This window comes from Cyprinodon variegatus, unplaced genomic scaffold (genome assembly GCF_000732505.1).
Source record: "Cyprinodon variegatus isolate N-32 unplaced genomic scaffold, C_variegatus-1.0 Scaffold267, whole genome shotgun sequence".
Classification (NCBI taxonomy): Eukaryota; Metazoa; Chordata; class Actinopteri; order Cyprinodontiformes; family Cyprinodontidae; genus Cyprinodon; species Cyprinodon variegatus.
Window position 1 is genome coordinate 77,763 of NW_015150720.1, and position 27,949 is coordinate 105,711.

Here is a 27,949-nt window from a genome sequence, read left to right on the forward strand (position 1 = left end):
TTTTTAAACTGTTGTAATGGTACTCTAAAATGTTCTGTAATGTAAACAGTGGCATCTTATTAAAAGGAAAATGTCATAATATTCCATGATTAATTAATTTATAAATATTTCAGTTCAGTATGCAGTGTTGTTATACTTGAAGATAGTAAATATTTTTACTACATGATAACCACTTTTCTTATTGTTCTATCTGTTTTAAAATTTAAATTCTGATGGAAATAACCTAATTTGTGAAATAAATGTTGCACACGTTTCTATGCTTGTAATTGACACTTAATAAAATTTAAAGCCTCCCATAATGCATAAATACTTTAGCAAGTAAAAGTAATTTAGCCTGTTCGTGTTTTATTGTAATATTACAACCACATTGATTGTTTTATTGAAATCATATGCAATATACCGGTAAGTATATAATAGTCTATAGTTTTCATATTTAAGGAAAACCGTGCATGGGTAAACTAAATGCTTAAAAAAGTGGAAGAACATGTATTCATCTCACTTTATCCTTATACTTAATAATAATTAAGTAATAATAATAAAATATTCACCTAGACCTGCAAAGATATCAATGCACCTATTAGTCAAGTATGGTAAGAACAGCAGCAACCATAACAGCAGGTGAGGCCCCAGGGAACTGTGCAATATTCACAGTTTAGTTGCAGTGTTGAAATGGCAAATATTAGTCAGGGAGTCCACAAATCTGCCCAATTTACTACAAAAAAAGCTGTTTTTTAAGAGCTCATGTTTAAGTTAGTTGCATGCCATAAAGATAAAGCAATACCAGATCTACAAACAATAAGTCAAGATTTCTTGAGGGTTAGAAAATAATAAAATACATTTATCAAAATCCCTTGCACTTACCAACCTGGAAAAAAAAAAAAATAAAAACATTTTACAACGATAATTAATGGTCCTATTACATTTTATGTAGCATTCAAGGCCTGTACTTACGGTGCTTTGCCTCGTGGAGGCGGCAGCAGGCAGCTTAAGCATCTATATTCAGTAGAAGAAGAAGGTGCACCAGGGAAAAAGGGAGAGATTGGAGTATTAAAGGAATTTTAGGGACAGATGGAGACCGGGAAGAAAACTTGGTTATTAATAAAGCATTATTTTTATTTTTACATAACACAAAAATAAAAAATAGAATATAGTAGGTGGAACTATAGAGCTACACAATCATGTACAGTAGGTGGCGGTATGCACCCATTTGCAATCCGCCGATCTAACAAAGAAGAAGAAAAAGGTGCAACAGGGAAACAGTTCCCTTCTTTTTATAAAACAAGCGTTATAAGGTAAGAGCCTTACTTGCATTTTACGCGTATCTGTTGCATTGTTATTCAAAAGGGTTCATTTATTACAATTCTCTATATGTTGACGGTTGAAGATGAAACGTGAGAGTTGAAAGCTGACGTTAGCTTATATCTGCTACTAGATCCTAACTACCAAATATCCTGGAGATATGGCAGGTTTTTAATCGGTGTTTTTTTAAAACCCCTCAGCTTCATTCGCTAAGAAGTGATGCGTTTTTCTTCATACTGTTTTGACACTGAAAAGTTTATATATATATATTATTTTTTATTTTATTTTTTTACCGACCAACAGTCTTTTTAAATGGAGGAAGATCAGAAATACTTGGGATCTTCATAATGTTTTGTTTGAATATTGTTGCAGAGAGGAATGGATCCGCTGGAGCACATGCTGACAGACCCTCTGGATCCAAAAGAGGAAGACGGAGGACAAATCACTGAAGAATGCATGCTTGGGAACTGCAAAGTGGACCTCCCAGAGGATCTGCTGGAAGATGTAAGCTCTTTCTCTCTCCTATCTGCTAATCTCTGTCTTCAAACTAGAACACGTTGGGAGGTATTTTTTGTTGTTTGTTTTTGCTAACATGCAAGGTTCTTTTCCCCCTTTTCCACAGCCTGACATATTCTTCTCTGTGCTGAGTGAAGGGACCTGGAATGATGTACTGACAGATTCTCAGAGGCAACATCTTCGACAGTTTCTGCCACAGTTTCCTAACAATAATACCGAGGAGCAGGAGAGCACCATCAGAGACTTGTTCAACAACACAAACTTTCATTTTGGAAACCCACTGCATCTTGCTCAGAGGCTATTCAGAGGTTCGTTGCTTTAGCTTTTCTCATTGCATTTAAAGGTATAGTGGAGGATGCTCTTTTTCTGGGTGGATCATCAAAATAAGTGGTCCTCCTCATTGTCAATCATTCTGGTGATATGTTTAGGTAAGGCCGTCCTACGTGCTTGTCCCCATTTTCAGTTACCAGTGATAAGTCTGACATAGTGGAAAAATAACAAATCTTCTTTTGGAAACTAAGCTTGTATGAGCGATGCAACTTTTAAACAGAGCGTGCACAAGGAGAATTTGGCTTGTGCATGCTCTCACACATGTTGAATAGGCTTACCCTCTAGGTAGCAGGTACAGGGTGGTGCATGTGCTTTTTTTAAGTGGAGAGGGAGGGTCTTTTCAAAAATTCCAGAAAATCCTCCACTACACCTTAAGTGCTCCATGTTGGTCCCCAAACTTCTTCAGTATTTTTTATTATTTCTTTATGCTGCACAAGGTACTAGTCGCCCCACAATGTAAAAAAGCTGTCATTCAGTTTAAAATGGAAAAAATACATAAGGTCTATTAAATGTTAGTGATCATATTTATATATTTAAGCAATCATTTATTTAATGTGAAATGGATTGTTTAAATTTTCATGTGCTTGTATTATTTTTGCAACTTATTATTTCAAAAGTTAAGTGTTGCAGCAACATAATTGGCTGGTTAACCTGTCAGTGTAACTTCAGATCTATTCCAATGACTAGAGCAGTGATATACCTAAATATAAGGCCTGACTTAGATAAGGGGAGGCAGGCATAAGAAAACCTTTTTTTATTATTTTATTAAAAATAAATTGTAGTGACAATTCAAATCATTAATATGATATTTCCTTTTTCCAGAGGTATGTTTATTTTCCTTTTTGTGATAAATAGAAACAAACATCCTGTGACTAGCCCCCATGACTTGCCGTGTTTTGATGACTAAGCGAAGATCAAAAGCTTTTTCCTTCAAAAAGGGAAGAGCAGTTATTATAAAAATGATGTGACTGTTTTTTTTTTATTCAGTACTGCTCCCTTTGATTGAAATCTGCAAGTATTTACTGACTGACTTTATACAACATGTCAATAAGACAGTTTGGTTGAAAGAATAGATGAAATTCATGACCGGCTTCACCATACGATGCATATCTTTATTTATTATGAGTTTTTTGGGGGAGGGGGGGTTCATTTTGCTCTTTTTAGCATTGTTTCATACAAACTATCAAAGCCTTTTCTCCTCCAACTGAAACATTGAATGGTGAATGGTGATTATTTTTCTTCTTCAAAAAAAAAAAATAAAACATCTTTTTTGCTTTTGATCATGATTTTTTTTTTTGTGTGTGTTTTTTTTCAAGATGGTTACTTCAATCCAGAGGTGGTCAAGTACAGACAGTTGTGTGCCAAATCCCAAAGGAGGCGACAACTGCATTCACTTCAGCAGTATTACCATAGACTCCTGAAGCAGATTCTCGTCTCCAGAAAGGTTTAGCTGTTTTTTTTCCTGCTTTTTATTTATTTTTTGCATAACAATGATTTGGTTTTGTAAATTTTACTTTATTTTTTGTCTTCATTGGAAAAGGAGCTGCTCGACTTTGCAGTTCAGAATGGTCTCGACTTTCCTCCAAAAAGACGGCTGCCGAACAAAACTCAGGCGGAAATGCGTGACTTAAGAGTGAGAAGAAGACTGAACCGCATTCTGAAGGAGGTCAAAGCTGAGTGTGAAGACAGCAACGCCTCCTCTGATGAAGATGGTATGTCTTTTGCTTCTTAATATAAAAATACAGAAAATAAAATTTTCCCTCTACGTTATCTCTTTAAACTTGTTTTTTTTTGTACTAAGTTTAATCATCTAAAATCCTTCATCAATCATCAATCCATCCATATATTTCTTCATTGGTTTCTTTAGTAATAGCATAGACTCGTTGTTGGATTGAAATGTTAGATTTGACTCGCAGGCTATTTGCAACAAAAAAGTTTTTTTTTGCATAAAATCTTAATAAACTTAAAGTGATTTCTTGTTTTTCATTTTATGCTTTTAGTCAGATATTAGAAACGTCCTGCGGCTGACAGTCCTAATTAAAAAAAGATTTAAGGTTAGAATTATTCATATTCATGTTACAAATCAACGATTGAAATATTTGTTTGTTTTGTTGGCTTTTCTCTTTGTCAGATATCTCACTGTGGAACGCAACCCCTCCGTCTCCCTCCTCTCCCACTGCTACTGTCTCGCTCCGAGTTCTTCCTAGCCTCTCCACTCCAGACATGAAGGTTACAGGTAAGTACATTTCTGCTCTATAACGGCAGATTTCCTTTTAGGGGAAAAGGGAGTCTAAAAACCTGAACACACTATTTGCGTCCGATCCACAAAATCATTTCAGATGAGGTTTTGGTGTTTAGCCCTCATTGAAAGTGAATGGGATGATCACACCCGACATGATTCTCTGCAGGAGGCTGCATAGGTCCGACTGAGCTAGACCCCAGATCTATTTTAGTCGGACTACGCAGCAATTCAGCGGCAAGCTCATGGATCTTACAAAATAAAACAGTGTATATAGCAGGCGGGGCAGCCTGTGGCATAAAAAATCTATGAAAAATAAAAAAAAAAACAATACTTTACCCATGATTGGAGCTCAGTAGGACACAAAATGGATAAAGAGGTGATCCTCTTTCAGCCTCACCGAAAAACAAAACAGCAAGGGGTAGACGGTGTGAGTAAATGCAGCTTATCGCTCTCCCCTCTTCATGAAAAAAAAGAAAAGAAAAACTTTATCAAACTTCACAGATCTCTCTGAGATCACCTCTTGTTGCCTCAACCAGCATATAAACTGTCTCACAGCGTTTATTGCTGCGTTTTCCTTTCCTTTAAAAATAGTTCTCATTATGTTTCTAATATACAGTAGGGCTAATGAAATCCTCTTTCCGTTCTGGTTGAATTGATTCTGCACAGACTCATTAAGTGAGGCTTTGCTTTGTAGCTGCACTGGATGTTTTTTTTTGTTTGTTTTATTGGTTTTTTATTAACTTTTCATAATCTGATCCCGCCCAGGTCTCCCTTGCAAAATAGATTTTTAATCTCAATGGGTATTACCTGGTTAAATAAAGAATAAATAAAAAAATAAAAAAATCCTGTCAAATGTGGGACATTGTTCCAATTAGTGGGTCTCAGGGACAGAAGTGGAAAAAAATCAGCACAAATCAGGATCTACTCTATGCATAGCAGGAGCCGCTCTATATGTGCTGCAGTCAGTGTGACATAGTAATGAAATAAAATCAGAGACTATAAAGCAAAACAAAACTTTTTGATGCTTAAGATTTTTTTGTTTCTTTTTTTTCTTTGTTTTTTTTATTTTTATTAAACAGATAAAGCTGAATTAGGTGAACTGGATTTAAAAGTCATGCTGCATCACCATCGTGAGAAAAGGAAACGCCAACCAGTAAGTTGTGATCAGAGAAGAAAAATGAGCCAGTTTTAATCTTCCATTGTATATGCTATAACTTTTTTTTTTTCCTTTTAAGGATCATCCAGACTTGGTTACCTCTGATATCCACCTGGGGGATATACTTTCAAGAGCAAATATTGGCCGGAAGGGCCCTTTGCGTGAGTAAATATGCTTTAAGTCAACAGCTCCTTCTGCAGGACTTTCTCTGAGGACGTCTTTCTTTTTAATCAAGCAGCACTTTTCGATCTGCCGCTGCCCAAGAAGAAAATGAGGGATGAAAGGAAGAAGAAGAAACTTAAGGCAATAAAAATCGAGTCAGAGGATCCTTGTGAAATTTTGACACCTTCAGACTCCTGCTCAGCCCCACCGGTGAACATCATCAACTCTCTGCCAGACACGCCCTCCACGCCGCTCACCAACATCAAGGAGGAGTGAGTCAAGGACTTGACTCGGTTATAAGCTGTTGTTTTGGGATGTATTACTCAAATGTTGTGTCCTTTACTGTTGCAGAATTGTAGAGGAAGCCCAAAGCAGCCCTGTTGCACTGGAGGAAATAACCGCCAGTTTCTTCAGCTTGTTGGAAAACATCTTCAGATCAGAGGGTCCTGCCAGCACCTTGATGGTATGCATGTCAAAGTGTCACATAAGTGAAGTTGAAATGAGTTGTGACCAAATAACTAATATGATATGTTTGGTTAGTTGGAGGATAAGGTTCAGACGTGGCAGTCCTCTCCAGCCAGTTCGCTCAACGCCTGGTTTTCCTCTGCCTCATGTTGGTCGGATCTGGTTCTTCAAGCTCTCCAGTTTCTTGCAGGAGAAACTAAAGGTAAATTCTAATCATTAGATGAGATGAAAATTAGAAGTTTTACACTGATTTGAAATTTATACAGGATCTTAATTCCTGACACTATTTTGGAAGCAGACAGCTCCTAGATGGAGGAACTATCTCTGCCAAGTTGGTTCTTCTGCTCACATAACGGAGCAAAAACTCGCCAAAGAAAACCTCATTTTATCACATTTGCCATGTATTGGGACCGTTTTGAACTCGGGGCAGGTTTGATAACAACTATGACTATGCTGAAATGATCCAGGTTTCACCCTGTCCAGCTGCTGTTCAGAAAGCTTCAGACTCTCTATGCTTTTGTTTACATTTTCATTAGCACTGAGGTTAGGGCAACTCTAACAACTCAATATTATGGGCTGCTTTTATTCCCAAAACCAGTTTTTTATTCAATTTAATGCAAAACTACTTTATTGATCCCAAAGGGAAATGAAAGTCATTTTTCTGTGTTTTAAATCCTTGTCCTGTTAGCATTTTGGTAGCACTTTAAAATGTACTGCACCTCTTTCCTTTTCTCAACCCATTTATGCAATACTAAATTTCTTCTGAGAGCAAAACAAGCACCATGATTCTACCACCCCAATGCTTGGCTGTTGGTACAGCCCGTTATACGCATCATGCTGAGACATTCCCCTGATCACTGACCAAATAACTCAATCTTGGGCTACGTACACACTGCAGCCTGAGGTGACCCAAATCCGATTTTTGCAATCTGTATCTGATCTTTTCATGACAGTCTGAACAACACAGATCCAATTTTTTTCCAATTCGACCCAGGCCACTTGGCTATGTGGTCCTGAATCAGATACGAATCTGATCTTTTCAAATGCGACCTGTTTCTGAACAGCCAGGACGTATTTATCCGACCTAATAGTCATTAATACTCATCTAAAGGTCTGTTACATGTCTTGCTATGCAGAAGCGTGAAGAAAAACGAGAACCACGGTGGACTATAATGCGGAGAGCAGACTTTTTAATTTTTTTTAACCATCTTCAAAAAATATTTGAAGTTTTCAAGTTTTCAAGGTTGGGAAAAATCGCTAGATAAGCTCCAGCACTACCATTCATGTTTACTTCTGTAAACACCGAGCACGCTTGCTTGTGACGTCATTGCATCCTCTACTGTACATGTGGGACACTGAAGCTTTAGGAATGCAGTTCACACAGGAGATCACATACAAGTCACATGCATTTGAAAATGTGAACGGCAATGCAAAAAAAATAAAAATTCACAAAAAAATAATCTGAATTGAGCATTAAGGCCTGCAGTTTGAACCTAGCCTTAGTCGCTTGTGACCATAAAACCTTGTTTTAAGAAGACACTAATCCCAGCTTTGTTCATTTCTACTACCGTAGTTCTAGTCGTTAGAGGTGTTGTTTTTGGTGCTAAAGCCTTTTTCACATGAGAGTTGAATTTGTTTGCTTTTTGGTTGAAGCTGGGTTACAACGGGGTGTTCCACACACACAAATCTATGGAATACGTTATGAATTTGGTTATTATTTTTGACAGGAAACCAGATTTCTATGAGAATGTTGATGTTGACTACAAAAAGAAAGTGTTTTATTTTGCAGCCTGATAAAGGACTGCTATATAAATATGAAAGGCAGGTTGAACAATCTTTACTAACAATAAAAGTAAACATCGTGAATTCAGAACAACTAATATTCCATATGACCTTTTTTATTACCCTATATATGTTGGATAGTGTTGCCTGCCCTGTGTGGCGCCCTCCTCATGTTTAACGACTGAACTGCATCTTCGTATTGAGAGCTCCAAGTTAGAGCTGGAATAGTGAGCTTTGTGATCTTTCTATTGATTTTTAGTTGGTGAATTATGAGCTTTGCAATTAGTTAGTTTATTTTTCTTTCGTTAACCTTTCCTGGTATGCAAGTACCGCCTCTTTAGATGGAAAAAGTTCATACTCACCGCTGGGGCTGCAACTAACATTTATTTTGCAAAACGAATAATTTGTCGATTAATAATCTGATAGCCAAATGTTCCTTAAGGAAGATTTTTTACTAAATTAAATAGGGTGAAACTAAAACTTTTCCACTTAAGGAGTTCTGGATATAGCATACTGGCGGATGGAAAATATTTTTTTTTATTTTAAATGCAAAATGTTTACACATTTTTATTTAATTTTTTTTTTAATTTTGGTATAATTGCTGCTCAAGGTGGGTCACTCTATCAGCTAAAGACCTCTATACTCCAATTAACGATTAATTGATTAGTAAATTAGTTGACGATTATTTCAATAATTGATTACTTGTATTAATTACTCAGCCCTTCTTACCGCTCTACTTAACGTTGGAGCTACGTCACACTGATACAGTAGGTAACTTTGGGGCCTTGCTCATGGGCACATTGATATCTGAAGAGTGAAGGAGGTTGAAACTGAACCAACAACTCTCCTGCTCTTTCCATCCCTCCATGTGTCTAATATGGGTGCATGTAAACTGGGACTGAACTTGTGTTTTGTTTGTTGGTCAGATGGCATGATGGCGCTCCCTAGTGGCTTTTCACCATTTGTGGAGTTTGTTGAAGAATTCCAACAGTGGAGGTGGATTGGTAAGAGGATTCGTTCAACGTCATACCTTCTTTACAGTTGCCGTTTTAAACTGGATTGGTTTAGTTTCAGCCGGTTGACACCAGTTGGTTTCTTTCAGGCCCCACTCAGGATACGGAGAAGGATCTCAGCGCACTCTGTCAACTCTGGCTGGACTCCAAAGATTTTGTCGTCAAGGTTGTACAAATATTCACTTTTGATAAAATTACTTCCTATGATTTTCAGATCGTCTCTCCATCTGATGCTCTTCTTTTGTTTTGTTTTTTAACAGACAGAAAATGAAGACATGTTGGAGTTTACATCATCTACACCCAAACTGTGAGCCTTTACAAACATGCTATTTATTTCTCATTGTTGCACCATTAAATTCACAGTTTGTTGCCTCCATTTTTGCAGTTCGACTGACTATGTGGTGCGTCCCAGCACTGGAGACGAGAAACAAGTGTTTCAAGTCCAGGTTTGTGTGTGCTGCTGCTGCAGTGTTCACTAGATTTCTTCATTTTTTTCCCAAATGAGTTGTCGAAGTTGTCTTATGTTTGTGCTTTAGGAGCAGCAGCGATATAACCAGCCCCACAAAGCCTTTACCTTCAGGATGCATGGCTTTGAGTCGGTGGTGGGTCCAGTTAAAGGCGTGTTTGACAAAGAAATGTCCTTGAATAAAGCCAGAGAGCACACACTGCTTCGTTCAGACCGGCCGCCATACGTCACCATCCTCTCTCTGGGTTGGAGCTGTTAAATTTTAGGATAAAGCAACACTAAGCTTGTGTGTTAAAAATTAAAACTTGATACAAATTCTGCTTCTATTAATCTATTTTTCTAGTTCGCGATGCAGCTGCCAGGTTACCCAATGGAGAGGGAACAAGGGCAGAGATCTGTGAACTTTTGAAAGACTCGCAATTTCTTGCTCCAGACGTCACAAGCGCACAAGTACTGAATAGTTTTCTTCTAAAGTTCTCATTGTTTTCCTTTTTATTTGAGTAATGTCAAGTTTTCCATGCGTATCTGCTGTTTTTTACTCATTAATTGAATGCATCTTTAGGTGAACACGGTTGTCAGTGGAGCTTTGGACAGACTTCACTATGAGAAGGACCCCTGTGTGAAGTATGACATCGGCCGCAAGCTGTGGATTTACCTGCACCGCCACCGCAGCCAGGAAGAGTTTGGTAAGAAGCCATCTGCTTTGGCAGCGCACACAAAAAAAAAGAACATTTTAGGGGAATTTGCTCTAAAGTTAGGACAGTAATAATGATGATCCTTTCTGAATATTTTATTCTTTAGTGGAAGGACTGGTTTTTTTCTTCCTTTTCTAAGCCTTTTTTTTTATTCTTTTGATTTGTATGTTGCTATTTTATGGTGTAATGCACATTTTATTTGTCTCTGTTTCTTTTCTCTGCCTTTTCAGAGAGGATCCATCAGGCTCAAGCTGCAGCTGCAAAGGCAAGAAAAGCTCAGCAGCAAAAACCCAAACCAGCGTCTAAACCGGTGAGTCCGCTGCTTCAAAATGACCAAATGAATACTTATTCTCTATGGATGCTTTACTGTCAATTCTATTTTTAGATTCTTTGTGATTCACAACACAAGATTGTGCAACACACTTTAAGTTAAAAATACGACTCCCCATCCCCCCTATACAGGTCTTATTTAACTTCATGCATCTTTCTATCAACTCTAACCAGCTGACACTATGATGCTGCCACTACCGTGTTTTACTGTAGAGATGGTTATTTTTTGACAAAATGTGCAGTGTCCGTTTTCTGTCTCACTTTGGGCCTGATCTGCAAAAAAGGTTTGTGTCTAATGTGCAATAAATCAGCATGATCATTTTTTTTTGTGTGTGTGTTTTGAGTATGCAGATCATATTCTATTAAGCAAACTGGAAAAATAATGGTGGAAGAATAGGCAAATGTCACTACTAACCACTTTCAAAGAAATTTAGCAACTTTAAAGTGATTTTGGGCACATTTTTGTGTCCATTTTTAGCACATTTATGTCAGGTTTGAGCACCTAGTCAAAAGTTTCTGCTGTCATTGTGACCACAAAGGAGCCATCGGTACAGGAAATACAGTGACGAGGATCTGTGCACATGTGAATCTATTGACTGTCAGAGATAATGTGAATGCAGTAATATCAATAGAAATTAAAAAGGTGCAAAGACCACTTCTCCAGGTTTGATCATTGATATTTAATCTTTTAAAATAAGCATTTATTGTCATCGTTATTTTTATTTAATTTTGCTTCCAAGTTTTAAGTTAGCGGTTTTAACTACTTGTATGTAAAAATGCCCTAGAGATGTTTATTCTGATCATTTTTTTTTTTACAATTCTACTGCCTACTTATTACATTTTGAAAATAGACTCAGTTTTGTTTCATTTCAGCTCATTTTCGTTGCGGGGTGTTGGTATTTAAAAAAAAATAAAATTGAAAAAAACATCAAAATAATTTGTTTCATCCAGAAAATTTATTCATTTCTGGTTGGACTCAGTGTTGCACCAACTTATTGTTCGCTACGTACAAAATAAATAGTTTTTCAAGATGATGCAAAGTTAAATTTGACACTGTTGCCATCAGTTATAAAACTGAGAAAATGAAGTATAAGGAAGTTATCATCCAGAATTGTAGAAAAATGTTCCTTTAGTTGGTTGGTGCAAACCAGCATCTGTCCTTAACATTTTTTCTGCATTACTTTTACTTTTATACTCTAAAAAGTTTAAACAAATTGAACTTTTACACTTTAACCTGAGTAAAAAGCTTAAGTTAAACAATAGGATTTATACTTCTACTTGAGTAATAAACATTAATACTTTTGACACCTGTTTTTTTTTCTTTTCTATATAATTCTCATCCATACTACTGCCATCTCCATGTTCAAACTTCATCTTTCTTTAACGTTCACTTCAAACCTGCCAGAAGGACACTCAGTCTATTCATTTAAACACTGCAGAAGCAGACTGGTTTGCATGTCTTATCTGTTGCAGTTTCTTTTGTTGCGCACCAGCAACACGCCCTCTGATTACTACGCTTTTTTTTTCTTTTTTGGCCCATGCAGTTGACCGCTCCTTATGATTCTTAGAGGATGAGACTCTCAGGCTTTCACCTCTGGACTGACACAGCCATGTTTGCTCTTTTCTGAGCAGAACACCATATTTCACTCTTTTGATGTTTTCTTTAAATTACTTGGGCAGAGAATCCAAACAGGACTTCTTGTGGCTTTCTTTCACCAGTGAATCTTTTCTTGCCTCGCTTCCATTAAAGCAATAAAGTATATGATTATAGATTCTTCTACCTTAGTTTTAGATTTTGCTATTTATTAAATCAATTCCTATTTAAAGTTTGTACAGTAAAAAGTCAGTGTGAGAGACTTGGTTTGTTTAAAAAGTTTTTTTTTTCTGTTTTTTTTTTTGCTTTTAGTTAAAAAATTGACTTGTTTGTATTCAAATTGTAGAAGACTGGAAGTAAAGACGGAGGAAGCAAAACACCTGGATCTCTGGACGCAGGACTGGACCTTGCTTGTAACTCCATGTCTCCCGTCCCTTCAACTCCAACCCCAAACACTCCTGGAACCCCTAAATCACCGCTTCCTCTCTCTGCTACCACACCAACAAAGGCTGGAGTCCCAGATACAATGAAGTCCAGCCCAGGGTCAGTTGGACTAAAGCCGTCTTTTGTCCAGATTTTTGTTATTTGTTTTTTTCAATGTGGTATAAAATTGCATCTTCCTTCTTTCGCAGCGTTCTTCTTGTCTCTCCGCCATCGCTGCCTCAGCTGGGAACAATCCTGCCTACAAGTCAGGCTTGTCCACCTGCCTCGCAGCCGGTAACCTCCCAGCAAGCGGCTCGGATAGTGAGTCACCTGGCAGCGAGTTCCCTCCCCCAGGTTCGGGTCGTTTCTGCTCAGCCTGGCCTGGGTCCCCCAGCAGTCACTCAGCAGGCCACACTCGTGCATCAGACCACTCACCAGATCCGGATGCCTGTGTCAGTGGCCGCCAAGAGCCTTTCACAGGTAGATTTAAACAGTGGGCCTCATCCAACAACATTTTCATATTCTTATCGTAGATTTCTTTTACATTTTCTCCTCTTATGAACAAGACACATCAGATTCAACAAACGCTCTTAACTTCAGTAAATTCTCCTCGTAAACAAGATGTAGTCCTCCTGTGCGTGAGTGAATGTGCGTTCCAAAGAAGGGTAAATCTGCATAATGACCACCCAAATGGCGCCATATAAGGCTGCGACTTCCCACGCTTGAGATTCACAAAAAGGCATCAACAACAAAGAAGGAAAACTTAACTGGTTCTGAGATCAAGGTTCAGCTGACTGAGAGCTAACCAGCAAAAGTAAAGGACCAGTAAAAGCCAAATAAATCACAACAGCTGTAAATGCTATGGTAGCAATGTTACAGAAGTAAAAATAGAATAAAAAAATTATTTGATCCGAAAACAGTGAATGAAAACTATTAATGGTGCAACTTATGATGTAAATATGAGTCAACTACTGTACTTCAGACAGACCCAAACATTTCAGCATAATAACAAAGCAAGGCGGCACCATGGAGTGAAATTAATGAAAGTCTTACTGTAATAGGGGAGCTTTGCTGAACTTTCTATCCATTTTCTGTTCCAGTTGTTATTTCAATAGTAGCGTGACTTTAATGTTCTTTCTTATGACAAAATACAACAAATGAAATCAGTGTCCCAGAGATACTGACATGCCAGCTGGTGACCAATTTTTCTTTAATCAGCAAATAAAAATTGTATTTAAAATTGGAGAGTTGCATAAGATATAATGATGCAGCCTAATAAAATGATAAATGGCTTCTAAGTAACAATTTGACCCAATTTTGTAAGACTCCAACAGAGAGAAGGTAACTCATAGGAGAAAATTGGTGAATTTGGCATTTTTTCCTAAATCAATCATACCAACGACTTAAAGGGGAAATTTGTTGGTTTTTTTTACATTGGGCCCTTAATTTTACATTAATACATCATGTTCTACTCACCCATATGAGTTTTGTGTCATATGGAGCTGTTGTGATAATTTTCCATTAGGTTATATCCAAGTAATGTCTTCCTATGGACAACGAGTTGAAGGAACAAACTAAACTGTTCATAATTTATCATTTATGGTACACCAGCATTCATAACATGTAGGAGAATCACTGTCCCCCAGACATCCGCGGTTAAATTATTTATATTTCTATCTTTTAAAAACAAAGCAAGCGCGTTTATGATGTCATCCACGCGCCGGACTGGAGTTTTGTTTTTTTCAAAAAAACTTTATTTAACCAATGTACATTACACCAGGCTCTACCCCTTCTATTAATTCGGCTAGCTAATCTGAATCGTTCAATTCCATCTCGAGAGCGAGATCATCTGTGGTAGTAGCACTAGACATCTTCCAGGCATGTGAGTAAAACTAGCAGCAGTTCAGCGGACAGGATGAAGGAATGGTAGCCGGCGCTCGCAGATGACGTCATACACACATAGAAATATAGAAAATATAACCGCGGATGTCTGGGGGACAGTGATTCGTCTACATGTTATGAATGCTGGCGTACCATAAATGATAAATTATGGACAGTTTAGTTTGTTCCTTCAAGTCGTTTGCTCATAGGAAGACGTTACTTGGATATAACCTAACGCAATATCTTCAGAACAGCTCCAAATGACACAAAACTCATATGGGTGAGTAGAACATGATGTAATAACGTAAAATCAAGGAACAAATGTAAAAAAAACAGCGTTCCCCTTTAATAACAAAGTTGTTTGTGCAGGTGATTCTTGCATGAGGTCCAGCGTGTGTTAATTCAAGAGTTATTGGGATTACCTTTCACATTCTTCGATTGTTTGGCAACTGAGTTTGTTATACAGAATGTATGGACGATCGCTTCAGCCATCAGGTTCATCAGGTTGATACCATTTTCACCAACTCTATTAAGTGCAAGGATGTGGAAGTGATCAGTGAGAAAATCATTCTTAATTATTTTAAAGAGAAGAGATGTACAAAAAGCTTCTGACTGAAGAACTAAAGGTGAAATAGTTTCCAGATCAATAAACAAAGCTGTAATCGTCTTTCAGACAAAAGAATGATTCATCACTTTAACCGATTCCTTCAGAAATAAAAAATCATCAATTGATTCTCCAGATGAATTTTATCTTGAATAGGATACAGATATTAAAGCTTTAAATACTGAACAATACCAAAGTGCAAATGATAGAAAAAAGAATCAAACACTTTTTAACCTATTCAGTTATGTTGAATATTAGAAAAATCTTGATCAAATGATATTTCTCAAACAGAGAACAATAGTCGGCAGAAATTGACCCATTAAATATTAACCAAGGGGTTAGATAACATTTACACAGAAGCAGAGTGTTTCTATCAGCATGATATTTTAGATGCAGCCTAATATATTCCAATATCAGTTTTTTGGGTGAAATTAGACCCGTTTCTGATCTCAGGATCAGATCGGCACGTCCCCAGTCTGTATTTTCTATATAACCATCCGATTAACAAGTTGTTTCATCTTCCCTTTAACACCACCTTTCTGCAACATTGAGATAAATACACAGGGGTGGGTCTTTCCCTGAATGCATGAAGCGTGAAGGCAGAGCATTGCTTTCCGCTCAGTGAAGCTGAGATACGGGTTGGATATCATCTCCCATGTTGGCTAATTTGTTGGATTGAATGATGGTGATCCAGGTTTATTAATATACATAGCAATAACGATACAGTAAACTAAGTTTCAGGCAGCTGTTATATTTTATATAAAAGATCTGTTTGCAGTGCAATTTACATACAAGTGTTTATTTTTTGCTGCTGATTTAACTTTTTTTTTTTTAAATAAATAATAGGAAGGAAAATCATATTTGTGTGGATATGCAACCTTCTTTAAATATTTAATTTCACGCTGATGACAAAATTCGCACGACAACATTTAAGATTCCTTCATTTAACAGTAGAATCAGATCAGTATATGGTATCTGCCTATAAGCTCAGCCCTGGAATCAGTATCAGATTGGATCAGAACAAAATGGATCTGTTATTTGGCGCATAACTAGAAGGAAAAAAATTATGGTTTTAAATCTTTTACAACTTACAACCTAAAGTATTTGTTGTAATATTTTTTGTCTCTTCTGTGCAATAGGCTGTTGTTTCCGTGCCGCTAAGGAGTCCGTCCTGCACTAGTCCAGTCCAGGTTCCAACCACCCTTTCTGTGTCGACTTTGACCGTAACCAAACCTCAGACTGGATCTCCAGGTAGCCCCGCTAACAACCCCACCTCTCCAGCTGTGCTGCAAGGCGTCACCTCCCCGAACATAAAACAGGTGAATTTTTTTCCAGCATGAGAGGCCAAACTTTTCTAGTGATGTTTAATATATGGCAACTGGCACAGATTAAACATTTCATTGATTTATCAGCAGAAATTCACAATTAAGGGAGGTTTAAAGTATGTTCATATGATAATTTTTTTACACAGGTGTCCATTACTGGACAGCTGGGAATGAAGACTGCAGGTGGAGCAGGGATTCCAATAACCGCAACAAACTTGCGTATCCAGGGTAAAGATGTCCTCCGTCTTCCCCCATCCTCCATCACCACAGATGCTAAAGGCCAAACGGTGCTTCGGATAACCCCAGACATGATGGCTACTCTCGCCAAATCTCCGGTTGCCACCGTAAAACTGACCTCTGACTTTCTGGGCGGGGCGGCCGCTGGCAGTAAGAGCATATCGGCTACTCTCCATGTAGCTCCATCTCACCCATCCCCGTCTACAGCCTCCGGTACGCCACCCAGCGCCGCAGAGGCGCTGACTGCTAAATCAAGCCCCGTCGCCTCTGCTTTGCTGAAGGCTGGAGGAGACACGGCCATAAGGTTGATGCCAACGTTGGCTGTCAGCGTGGCAGACCAAAAACCCAGAACCTTTTCCACCGTGGCGTCCCCAGACAAGAGCGGCGCAACCATCCGGATCATGCCAGGCCTGGGGGTCATCCCACAGAAGCAGGGTCAGACCATCACCATGACAACGGCAAGTGGTAGCAAACCGCTGACGGCGTCAACATGTGCCAACATTGTAACCATGGCAGCAAGCGTCGTGGCTGGAGCTAAAGGGATCACCGTGGCTCCCGGAGCCTCTGCTTCTCCTCTGTCACTGGGAGCAGCTACAGCTACTGTGAGACAAGTCCCTGCTTCGGTTGTTACAACACAAACGGTAGGAAAATGACTGTGTGATGAAACGCAAACCTTTTCTCTAAAGAATGTTAGTTTAAAGGTTTCCCCTTGAGATACAAAGCTTTGGAAAAGTATTCAGACCCTTTAGACATTTCTCACATTTACAGTCTCAAACTGAGTTTTTATTGGATGTTTATGATATTATTGTAAGGTTTAAGGGAAAGAAAAAATGATTTGTAATTATTTTTTATTGCAAAGAGAAATCCTGCTTCTTTTATCTTGTTAACTACAGATAAAATATCCCAACTTCTCACAAAACACTTGGATCCATATTTTAAAATGGTGAGAGAAACCGACCAAGACTAAACCCTCCTGTCAGGACAGGGAAGGATCAATGAAGCTAGCAGCCAAGCAACTCTGAATTAACTGCAAAGAGTGATTAACTCCTTAATATGAGTTAGCTATTTTTGGGGGGTATTTTGTTTCAAAAAGACCCAAAAGTTGAATGTAGGGCCTTACTTATTCAATAACTGCATGCCCTCCTAACTCAGATCTTAATAGATAACATGAGTCACCATAACCAAATACATAGAACAAATCAATGCATGGTTGTCCCAAAAGTTTCTTTCAGCCGTATCAAAACAAAGTGATGTAACCATTTTTAACCAAAGGAAGATCATTCAAAAGTTAGAAAACAGCCTCAGTTAAAGGTATAATGGAAGATGTTGTTTTTCCAGGTGAATCATTCAAATAAGTAGTCCTCCTAATTGTCATTCATTCAGGTAATATGTTTACGTAAGGCAGTCCTACGTGCTCGTCCCCATTTTCACTTACCGTCGGTGAGTCTGACATAGTGGGAAAATTGCAAATCTTCTCTTGGAAAGTAAGCTTGTATGAGTGATGCAAACAGCAACTTTTAAACAGAGCCTATACGAGGAGAAATGGGCTCCTATGCGCTCTCACACGCGTTTAATAGACGTTCCCTCTCAGGAGCGGGTACAGGGTTGTGTATGTGCATTTTGCATTTGAAGTGGAAAGGGCGGGTCTTTTAAAAAATCTACGAAAATCCTGCACTATACCTTTAAGCTAGAAACCACTAATCAGGCTCTAAATCTAAGTGTAGTGACGGACTCAGAGCTGAACTTTCAGAGGCTCATAAAAAAAAAAGGGAACAAATCAGCCTTTGATTACTTAAAAAACATTTCCAGGATTAAAGTGCTGTTTTCATGTGTTCATCTTTAGCAGAAATGATAACTCTTTGGAAGTCTGTCTAAAACGTGGATCCAACAGAATCCAGAATGTTGCTGCCTATGTTCTCACCAAAAAAAAAGAAAGAAGAGCACATCAGTCCGTTTTTTCTGGCTCCTAGTATCTGAGAAAATAGACTTAAGAATACTTCTGTAAGTCTAAAATCACAAAAATCACTAAAAATACATCACAGACTAGCTATCATTGAATCAGCTGCCCAGACCTCTCAGGTCTATTGGATCAAGTCTACTCTGCAAACCCAGAATCAGAACCAAACATTCAGAAGCAGATTTTAGTTCTTATACTTCACTGGTATGAAATTAACTCCCAGAAATCTGAAGCACAGAAACCCCAAGTTTCTTTAAATCCATATTATAAACATCTTTAGCAATGACTTTACTTTGTAAACTCAATGTAAACTTAGTTCTCAGTCCAACTTCACTTTTTTATCAATTATATCAGAGAATAAAATGTTATTTTTTGCCTTTTTTAATTATGTCCTAAAGGGAAAGCTACCTGCACGGATCACAGTTCCTTTATCTGTCCTCAACCAACCCCTAAAGAGTAAGAGTGTGGTGACGACTCCTCTAGTGAAAGGAAACCTCAACACAAAGTAAGTCTGTTATTGTTATTATTAGTATTAATTGTGTCTGAGTTTAAATAAAAAGCTCTTTGTAGCTTTGAATTTTATAATTAAGGTCACAGATGTTTAATTTTTGAATCCTCAATGACTGTTTTTCTTTTCTTTGAAAGTATCAGCAGCCTGGGCAGGAACATCATCCTGACCACCATGCCTGCTGGCACAAAACTAATAGCAGGAAACAAGCCGGTCAGTTTTGTCACAGCGCAACAATTCCAGCAGCTCCAGCAACAAGGACAGGCAACACAGGTCAGAATGATCACAGTAAAATCATTCCAGATTTGGTATTTCCTCAAGATAGTTCTCATCCCAGCCTACCAGTAGCAGTATCTTTTTATTTGTATTCCTGATTTATAAACAAATGTTTTTATTAGTGGATTTCTTTATGCTAAAAAATGTCATTTCCCTTGATTTGAGACAATTTGATAACAGAATAACATGATTTGGATTTGAAAGAACGACTCCACTATCTTATTTTAACTGCATACTGTCTAATAATCAAAGTTTAACAGCAAAAATACTAATTTAGTTGGCAGATGATCTTGTGTACCTGCTCAATGTAGGGCAAATGCATTGGCTTTAAGAATTACTTACTTTTTAGATCAGTTTTGTAGAGTATTTGTCTGTATTAGGTTATGTTCAGTGACACTATATACACAGTTTAATGTGCTAGAAAAAGGCCTAAATGTTTATGACAGGCAGTAGACATCTCTGCACATTAATCTCCAGTCACTTGGACACAGATGCTGGTCTAAGACTTTTGTCTTTTGGCTCCTCGGTAAAGATGGCATCTTGTCTCGTCAATCATCATGCCTCTTCTTAGTCAGAACCTCAATTATTACCAAAAATGAAATGCTCCAATTTGATAACTTTCCATGAAGATTCTTTATACACTGGCATTGCTTTGAAAGTATAGTTGGAAAGAAGTTAAGAGTTTATTCAATTCAAGAACCAGGGTCAGTGTAGGCAGCCATCTGCTAAGGCTGCATGGGGTTCAAAGAGACAGAAGCACACATTCAAAACAAACTTAGAAGCACTGGTCTATAATAAATGTTCTATGTTAGAAAACCCAGTTGTAAACTAGCTCCACATAGAGCTCTGTCTGTGAAAGAAACAGTTAACTAGGAGAGATGGAATAAAGCTGAATAAAAAAAAAGTCCCCATGTCCTCCAGCAGCCTAAGTCCATAGCAGCATAACTGAGTCAGTCTAACAACTTTGTTAAAAAGGAAAGTTTTGAGCCTAGCCGTAAAAGCAGATAGTACGGAAGAGGATTAGGGCAACTGGGAAAAAAAAAGTTAACAGATTTTTTTATTTTATTTTAGTTTAGTATGGGAAAAAAGTCAGAATTCTGACTTTAATCTCAGAATTCTGACTTTTTAATTATCAGAATTCAGTCAGAATTCTGAGAAAAAAGTCAGAATTTTGACTTTTTTCCCCATACTAAACTGAAATAAAATTTTAAAATCAGTTAACTTTTTTTTTTTTCAGTGGCCCTAATCCTCTTCCGTAAGATAGGGAGCAGCACATAAACAAAAGAAATGTTGCTCGAGGGACCACTGAATAAGTTCAAAAACTTTTTTTTTTATGCTTATTTGCCATCTAAAAGACTATAAACAAATCAATATAGTCAACCTCTTTGATTCTGTTCACAAACCAAGGGAGCTTGGAATATCCACTTGTGATGTTAGCTTTGGTTCTCAATGTATTTTTTACACTTGTTCATGTTTCTCTTTCTGATTAAACGAAAGTCATCCAGGACACTTGTAAGCTCACTTTGTTGCATCTTCCCAGGTTCGGATCCAAACGGTTCCAGCACAGCAGATTCAGCACCACGTGGCAGCTACTTCCCCCAAATCCGTTTCAACTGTGGTCGTCACAACAGCGCCTTCACCTAAATGTGCGCCTGATCCTCCACCTGCTCCTCAGCAGTGATCTGATCATTGTCAGTCTTACATCAAGGGCTTCAGCCTTGTTCTCTGTTAGAGGCTGTTTATGTATTCAAAGTATTAATTTAACTAAAAATTATTTCTCCTTTATTTTTTCCACATTGTTACAAAATCAATCATTTATAAGACAACTGTCGGAAAGTACTACTAAACCTTTCTGGATATTCCTCTTTTAATTGGTAGTTTTCCACTTTGTTTCTTGTCATGAGATCATAAAATCATAACTGTTAGATTGAATTTGCGTTTTTTTATGCATGTGTTGTGCGCATGGCAATGAATAAAAAAAAAAACCCACATGTTTCAAGATACTACTTTTCTTTGTTTCTAAAAATCTTCTTTGCAAAAAACAACAGATCACTAACAGTTTCTTTTTTATTTCAAAAAGCTAACATACATTTTCACAGAAACATTTTCACATTTTCTTATTAACATAGTAACATAAATGAAAATTTGAATTTTAAAGTCAACATACATGAAATTTGGTAAAAAAAAAAAAAAATGCATAAAGCAGAAACCAGCCTTTCATTCTTCATCCGACTCTTCGAGTAAAGCTTTCTGAGAGCTGGTTTTGGAGGATGTGTTTCGCATGCCAATCTCTATATCCCGTCCTTTTACAGAGCATCTTGTTGTGGTGCTGTTAGAACAAAGATAAGAGGCCGTTACACTCAAACTTCAATAAAGAAAGTTATAAGCTCCTTAATGACCCATCACAAATATACAATTTGAGAAAAATATATTAGATTCACAATTCTTCAGCTGATAAGTTAATATAATTCAATGATTAAATAAAAGCAAAACAGATGAGTCCAAAATCAGTTTTGTTCCTAAAACCAAATTTTTAAAATTAAGCATATATAAGTTTTAGATTGTAAACTCAAATAGTGCACATGGGGGATAAAAACTAAGAGCTTTTACTTCTAGCATTGATTTTGTGTGTGTGTGTGTGTGTCAGGGTATTTCCACAGTGAGTAAGAATTCAGTTCAAGAATACTTTAGTAATGTAAAGAGAAATTACATTTATAAAGGGGATTAAAAAAAAAAATCAAACTAGCAGAGCTGTTCAAACAGTTTCAGACAATTCCAGAACTGAACAAACTCTTGAATATGTTTTTTTTTTTTGGATTCTTAATATTTTATACCACTGCTTGATCCAAGGCAGCTCAGCTTTTTTTTTTGTTGTTTCATCTATTTGAGTCAGAAGCTGCTGAACAACTGTTAGCCAACTTGGTTTCATTTTTTAAAATTAATACATCAAGCCTGAGAGTCCTATTAAGTTTAATCTACTGGACCACAGACACTCTTTTTATCAGGTCTAGTAGGACTGATGTAACTTTACATCAACAGTCAAACACAGTGGCGGTATTGTAATGGCGTAGGATTACTGTACTGCTTCAGGACCTTGACGACCTATGGTAATTAATTGAATCATAAACTCTGTTCTCTATTAAAAAATCCCAAAGGAGAATATATTACCATCAGTTTGCGACCTTTAGCTCAAGCCGATTTGGAAGGACAAGGATCAAAAGCACAACTGCAACTAAGAATGGGCCAAAAGTCCTCCACAGTAATCAAATGACAATGTTATCGTAAAAGTCGTGAAACTGTGCTGTTTGCTGTGATTGGATTGAAGCCATGTTGGTTTTAATAGCCCTTAATCCTTTAAAGCTTTGACCATGAAATCATTGACAATTTTTTTTTTTTTTTTTTATTAGAGTTATAATTGAACTTTCTGACAAGTGAAATACAACATAAATGTTGTACAAGTTTAAATTAGATCCTTCATTTGCATCAGTGTTGATGCATTTGGCATTTCTGTAATGTTTTCCTTTTCACTACACACGTCTAATTGTGTAGGTCGGGGTTTTTCCATCAACAAAAATATCACACTGATGATGCAGAGGTCTCAAAAACTGTAACAGATATGATACACTTGGCTTTAAGTGGTCAAGACATAAAGCCATCTTTTGCAAACTGCATGTTGAGTTTACCCCGGGGTTCTTGGTACGTTTGTTTGATCAGAAACTTTTCAGTTTGTCCAAAAACAGACCTGATCTTTGGAAAGCCCCCTCTTTTAGGGGAGTGAATATTTTTAATGTGTCATTTTAGTTTAATAGTCAACCTGGTAAACACTCCATACTCATTACTTCTGTTGTTTAAGTAGTTTCTTTAGGGGATTAACTTGTTTCCTTGTTGCATTCCAGCACTGTTTAATCTAGATGTTTACTTAACCTTGAAACACCAAACTTAAAATGAAGCTGCTGTTTTAAAAGCTTTTCCTCTAACCTATGATTTAAAACGGAAATATTTTTACTGAAAAGGACACTGTTTGTATAAGATTACTTGGATTAGTTAGTGAGGAAAGTTACTTAGTTAAACACACATTCAGACAGCCATAGGACTATGCAACGTTTTGAAACTGCTTATAAGTGAGATACTTACAACCAAACAATGGAGGCAGTACAGGTGACCAAAAGCATAGACAGAGCTAAATGCCAGCAGAAACACATTGTGACAAACATCATGTTGTCATGTAGCTTTAAATCCCATGCGTCTCCATTTAAGGGGTAGAGAACAACTCCAATCTGAAGAGACAAAAAGAGATAATAGTTGAACCTGTATGTTTATAGTATAGGGATAAATGAAATCATAGTGAAGGTTATAAGAGTGAATTACTGGTATTCCTCTTATTACTTTTGCTCCAAACTGTAGTAACTATTTTATGCATTAATCATCCACAAAGTAAGTTGACTGTTTGGGGTGAAAACTAGTTTAAAAAGAAGTATGGAAACCTTCTTTATATGTACACCTTTTAAATTCTGCTGTAAAGGTCCATCACTGTAGAGCGGCCTCAGAACGAACAAAATGTCAATTCTAAATTATGCATAATTGTGCAGAGAAAAGAAAAAGTTTAGTTTTTTTACTTTTTATGAGCAAGTTTGCAAAGTATTCAGTTATGCTGAGGGAAACGTTAGAGCCAACGTCTTTTGGAGTACATCTCTGGATTATTTAAACATCTACAGATTAAAATTATTGCCAAATTTTGTTTCACAAAATAGCTAAAGCTTAGTCCGGATGGTTTGCTTGTGCCTGGATTCTAATTTTTCTGGCATATTTTTAATTGGTTTTAGGTCTGGACTTTGACTGGGCCATTTTAATACATGAATAGAGTTTGATGGAAACCAGCCAGTCGAGTCTTGGATCCATGTTAACGGTCAGCTGGTAACAGTTCCTCTTTCTAGATTCTCTATCTTTCAATCAACTAACCTGTTTCCCTGTCATTAAAGCCTCCCCACCACATGGCACTACTGCCACCACTATGCTTTATAGTGGGCTCATTGTAGGTTATTTTCTATGCTGAGATAATGTGTAGAACATAGCTTTGTGAAATTTTACAGCCCAACTCTGTTAAATATCTTCCTATATCCACCCCTCACCTCTGCCTTGCCTCTTGGTCATGATGCCGATTAGCCGCTTATGTTCTCTAGCAAACCTCTCAGGCCTGGATTTATACTGAGAGAGAAACTGAAGACAAATACAGTACAGTTGGTGGTTTTAATATGCCTAACAGTGTCGAAAGGTATTAAGGATCTGAATAATTTTAAATGGTGCCAACAAGATTTGAAGGTTGTTGTTTTTTCCCCCCTTTGTTTATTTGATAGCCATACATTTGAATAACAGATGCAACTATTGGGAAATTTAAGGATTTCTATGCAGGTCCTTTCAGGAAGAGCCTGAATAAAAATCTGATGTGTTAAATCACCTGGTAGAACCATGAACCCTGCAGGAAGAACATTTGTGCCCGGAACAGTTCCAGAAGGATGTTGTTCCTTATGAACACCTCCAGCATGTTACTGGCCGATCCGGCGAACACGGCAAACAGAAGTAAGGTGTGGACGTGAGCATCGAGGGGTTCCCGACCATGCACATGGTACAAGAAGAGGAATCCTGGGTGATCCAAGAGAGGAAATGTTCAAAATGAATCTTAAGATGCACGTCAGAGAGACAGCATTGGGAATGTATTTACCTTCAACAAAAAGAGCAATTGAGAGAGCCAGGCGGTCAACACCAAGCGGCACCCGTTTGATCGTCACACTGGCAAGCAGCGCTGCTCCTGAGATCCCAAAGAACAGATACATGGTGCTGTGCTGCCAGTTCATCAGCTTGACCCATGAGGTGTTCTCCCGATCATAGAGGCGAGCATGTGGGCCGTCCACCACAAACTGCTCCACCATGATACCTGTCAGGCAGGTAACAGGGCTATAGTGTCACACAGTGTTTTGGAAAAGTTTTTAAACTTTGGTTCTTGTATAAATAAATAAATCAGGATTTGATGTGACAGACTAACCCAACACTAAAGGAAAATCATACCTACGTTTTAGCCAGCAATCAAAAATTGGTTGAAAAGACGGCATGATTTACATTTTTAAAAAATTACATTTGGTTAAAAAAGAAAAAAGCCGTCATTTTCAGATTGATGAAAAGATGTTAAAACTGGGTTTTAAACATCTTTTAAACATCTTTTATGTGACTAAAATAAGAATGACCAAACAAAGCCCAATTTTCAATATATAACAAAAATACATGTAGTGCCCTTTAGGCTTAAATACCTAAATAAAGGCCATCTTTCAAATTTAGAACAATTAATTTCCTTCAGAAGTCACCTACTGAGAGAATAGACTCCATTTTAATTTAGTGATATTTTAAGAGTCTTATGAGGAAAGGAACCAAGGAGCCAATGCCACCTCTGAAGGGACCTGCAGCTGATGTTGAAGAATATCTTAACAGGACAGCTTTAGTTTGAGCTTCACAAGTAAAAAGAAGTATTTGGGTCTAAAGTTTGTGAGGGGACACAGAAGCTCTGGTCTCATGTAAATGGAACTAATATTATTACATATACCAAAAAACGAGTGATGCATTTCATCCTGAACATGTCACCCTAATGGTGAAACACAGTAGTGGCAGCATCATGATGTGGGTTTTTCTACAAGAAAGGGAAAGGGAAGCTGGCGAGAGTTGTGAACCCTCACTCTTCCTTTAATTCTGGTTGTCTTTATATAGATTAACTGCTGTCTAAAGATATACTCATCATTTAGGAAATGTCTTCAAAAATACACTTAACAGCTTCATTACCTTTTCTTTGTTAATGTTTATTTTAAAAAAACATTTATATAAAGGTTATTGTGTTGTGTCAGTTCCAGATCTTTTATTACTTTCTGAAAGCTTTTGCCGTTTGCCTAGACCAGGGCGATTGAGGAGATATTTTATCTCATCGGGGTATCGTTGATCAAATGCAGGAAGGAATAACATTAATTATTCCTTGGCTTCCATTCAAGGCATATCCATGCTTTAGAGTGACCTAGTCAAAGTCCAGTTCAGAGAACTATGGAATATGTTATATAAGACTTTAAAACAGATATTTCTGAATGTTCTCCATCTAATATGATCGATCTGATGAAACTTTGATAAGCAAAGTGGGGGATTATGAGCTATAATTGCAACTAGAGAATTGACTATATGCATGCAAAGATTCTGTGATCTGTTTATAAAAATATTTTTTACGTTTCTTTTACCTCAGATTCACAAATATGGGCTTTTTTGTGTTAATATGTCAAACAAATTCCAGATTAAATAAATTAAAATGAAATGCATGTTTAAGGGACTAACCAACAAATGATGCAAAGATTTGAAATCCTCCTTCAACGTAATCCATCTTCTTAAAGAAAGGAGGCATGATCTGCCTCCCTTTGGGCTGACTTGTCCTCCAGTAGTGTTGGAGAACATGCTTCACTGTTAACCAGAACCCAAACAGCAGGAAAAAGGAGCCCGGTATGGCGTGTCCTCCAAAGTTGGCCATTGTTTGGCCTAAAAACAAAGAAAAGTAAGTTTTGCTTAGTCATGTCGGACACACACACAAACAATTGTTATCATTTGGGTAAATGGGTTTTATTTCTCCTGGCTTAAAATCATTCAGTTGGCAGGTTAAAGATCGCTTTTTGAGGAGTGTTTTACAGCACGTCAGCCTCATAACGATCCCAAGTGATTACCAGTAAAGATAAACAACTCAAACCAGCAGCTGGCAGTGGGAAACTAGCATTCCTAACATGCCTAATGGCTTGCATATGTCATCAAACAGGTTTCTTGTTGTTTTTTTTATTTAAACTTTGACAAAAAAAAGGAATATTCCTGATCCTACACTGACAGGAAGTATTTATGTTACAAAGAAGGTAGTACCTCATTTGTTTTGCAAAACTGACATTCAAATCCCAAGACTTCTGCTTGTGTGAAAAGCAGGACAAACTTAAAGAGTCGTCTTCCAGTTTAAGTTTTTCATGGAAAAATGGAAGGCAGTTTGTATCAAAGAGACTCCATTGTCATTTGTTGTTTTTGCACTGTAAGTGTGATACTGGGCATGCAGCATGGGTGTGTATCTACCAACACCTGCTCAGTCAGACAAGTTTTTCTTGATCAGACCAGTTTTTCCCTATATGACTTCCACTTTACATCTACTCTAACACAGGAATCAAGAAACCGGAGTATAGACAAAAAGATCTACTTCCTCCATCAGGTGAGCAGCTCTGTCTCAATACCTTAATGTGAAAATAAACACCAGCCTCACAATATACACAATGTTATTTTTTTATATATATACATACCTTACTCTTGTCGCTGTTTAATTTCCCTCCCCAAAAAAACAAACCTGTAGTTTTCTCTCCAGGTCTGCCTTAGAGCGACAGCCCTCTTCTCAGTGTAAACCGTGCACACCTGTTGTGTTGCTCCTCTAACCTGTACTGCCAGCACATAACCACACCCCTCATCAGCACTGCTTTCAAGCTGATGGTACATCCCTCTGGGACACATTCAGGCAGGAAGTGCCTGTTCACAGAGCAGCTTGTTTATTCAGGTATTCATCTAACAACAAAAGTAAAGCGTGCCACATAAAAACCCACTTGAGTTGGGTTTAAAAAAAATTAATCTTTGTTTTTAAAAATACAT

General features: G+C 37.5%; 2 protein-coding genes across 5 annotated transcripts; one reads left to right on the forward strand and one right to left on the reverse strand.

The window, feature by feature from the left end:
- The first annotated feature begins 1,076 nt into the window (after positions 1-1,076).
- nfrkb (nuclear factor related to kappaB binding protein) lies at positions 1,077-21,255 on the forward strand. 3 transcript variants are annotated; one of them, XM_015382832.1, is made up of 26 exons: positions 1,077-1,292; positions 1,672-1,803; positions 1,922-2,123; positions 3,462-3,589; positions 3,686-3,857; positions 4,277-4,381; positions 5,467-5,540; positions 5,623-5,704; positions 5,779-5,977; positions 6,057-6,168; positions 6,246-6,372; positions 8,879-8,956; positions 9,055-9,131; positions 9,226-9,272; positions 9,351-9,411; positions 9,502-9,676; positions 9,775-9,881; positions 9,994-10,117; positions 10,357-10,436; positions 12,397-12,593; positions 12,683-12,953; positions 16,098-16,277; positions 16,430-17,161; positions 18,876-18,982; positions 19,123-19,258; positions 20,802-21,255. In XM_015382832.1, the coding sequence occupies exons 2-26, from the start codon at positions 1,678-1,680 to the stop codon at positions 20,940-20,942; spliced, it is 3,840 nt and encodes a 1,279-aa protein (XP_015238318.1). In that variant the 5' UTR covers positions 1,077-1,292; positions 1,672-1,677; the 3' UTR covers positions 20,943-21,255. The 3 variants fall into 3 exon arrangements, with proteins under 3 accessions (XP_015238318.1, XP_015238320.1, XP_015238319.1); XM_015382834.1 differs by having other exon boundaries at positions 5,782-5,977; XM_015382833.1 differs by lacking the exon at positions 1,077-1,292 and adding an exon at positions 1,313-1,568.
- Positions 21,256-21,321: 66 nt separating this feature from the next.
- On the reverse strand, positions 21,322-27,771 carry tmem45b (transmembrane protein 45B). 2 transcript variants are annotated; one of them, XM_015382787.1, is made up of 6 exons: positions 27,610-27,771; positions 26,621-26,818; positions 24,981-25,193; positions 24,717-24,901; positions 23,396-23,538; positions 21,322-21,590 (listed from the first exon to the last, which is right to left on the reverse strand). In XM_015382787.1, the coding sequence occupies exons 2-6, from the start codon at positions 26,808-26,810 to the stop codon at positions 21,479-21,481; spliced, it is 843 nt and encodes a 280-aa protein (XP_015238273.1). In that variant the 5' UTR covers positions 26,811-26,818; positions 27,610-27,771; the 3' UTR covers positions 21,322-21,478. The 2 variants fall into 2 exon arrangements, with proteins under 2 accessions (XP_015238273.1, XP_015238274.1); XM_015382788.1 differs by having other exon boundaries at positions 27,654-27,748.
- Positions 27,772-27,949: the final 178 nt, after the last annotated feature.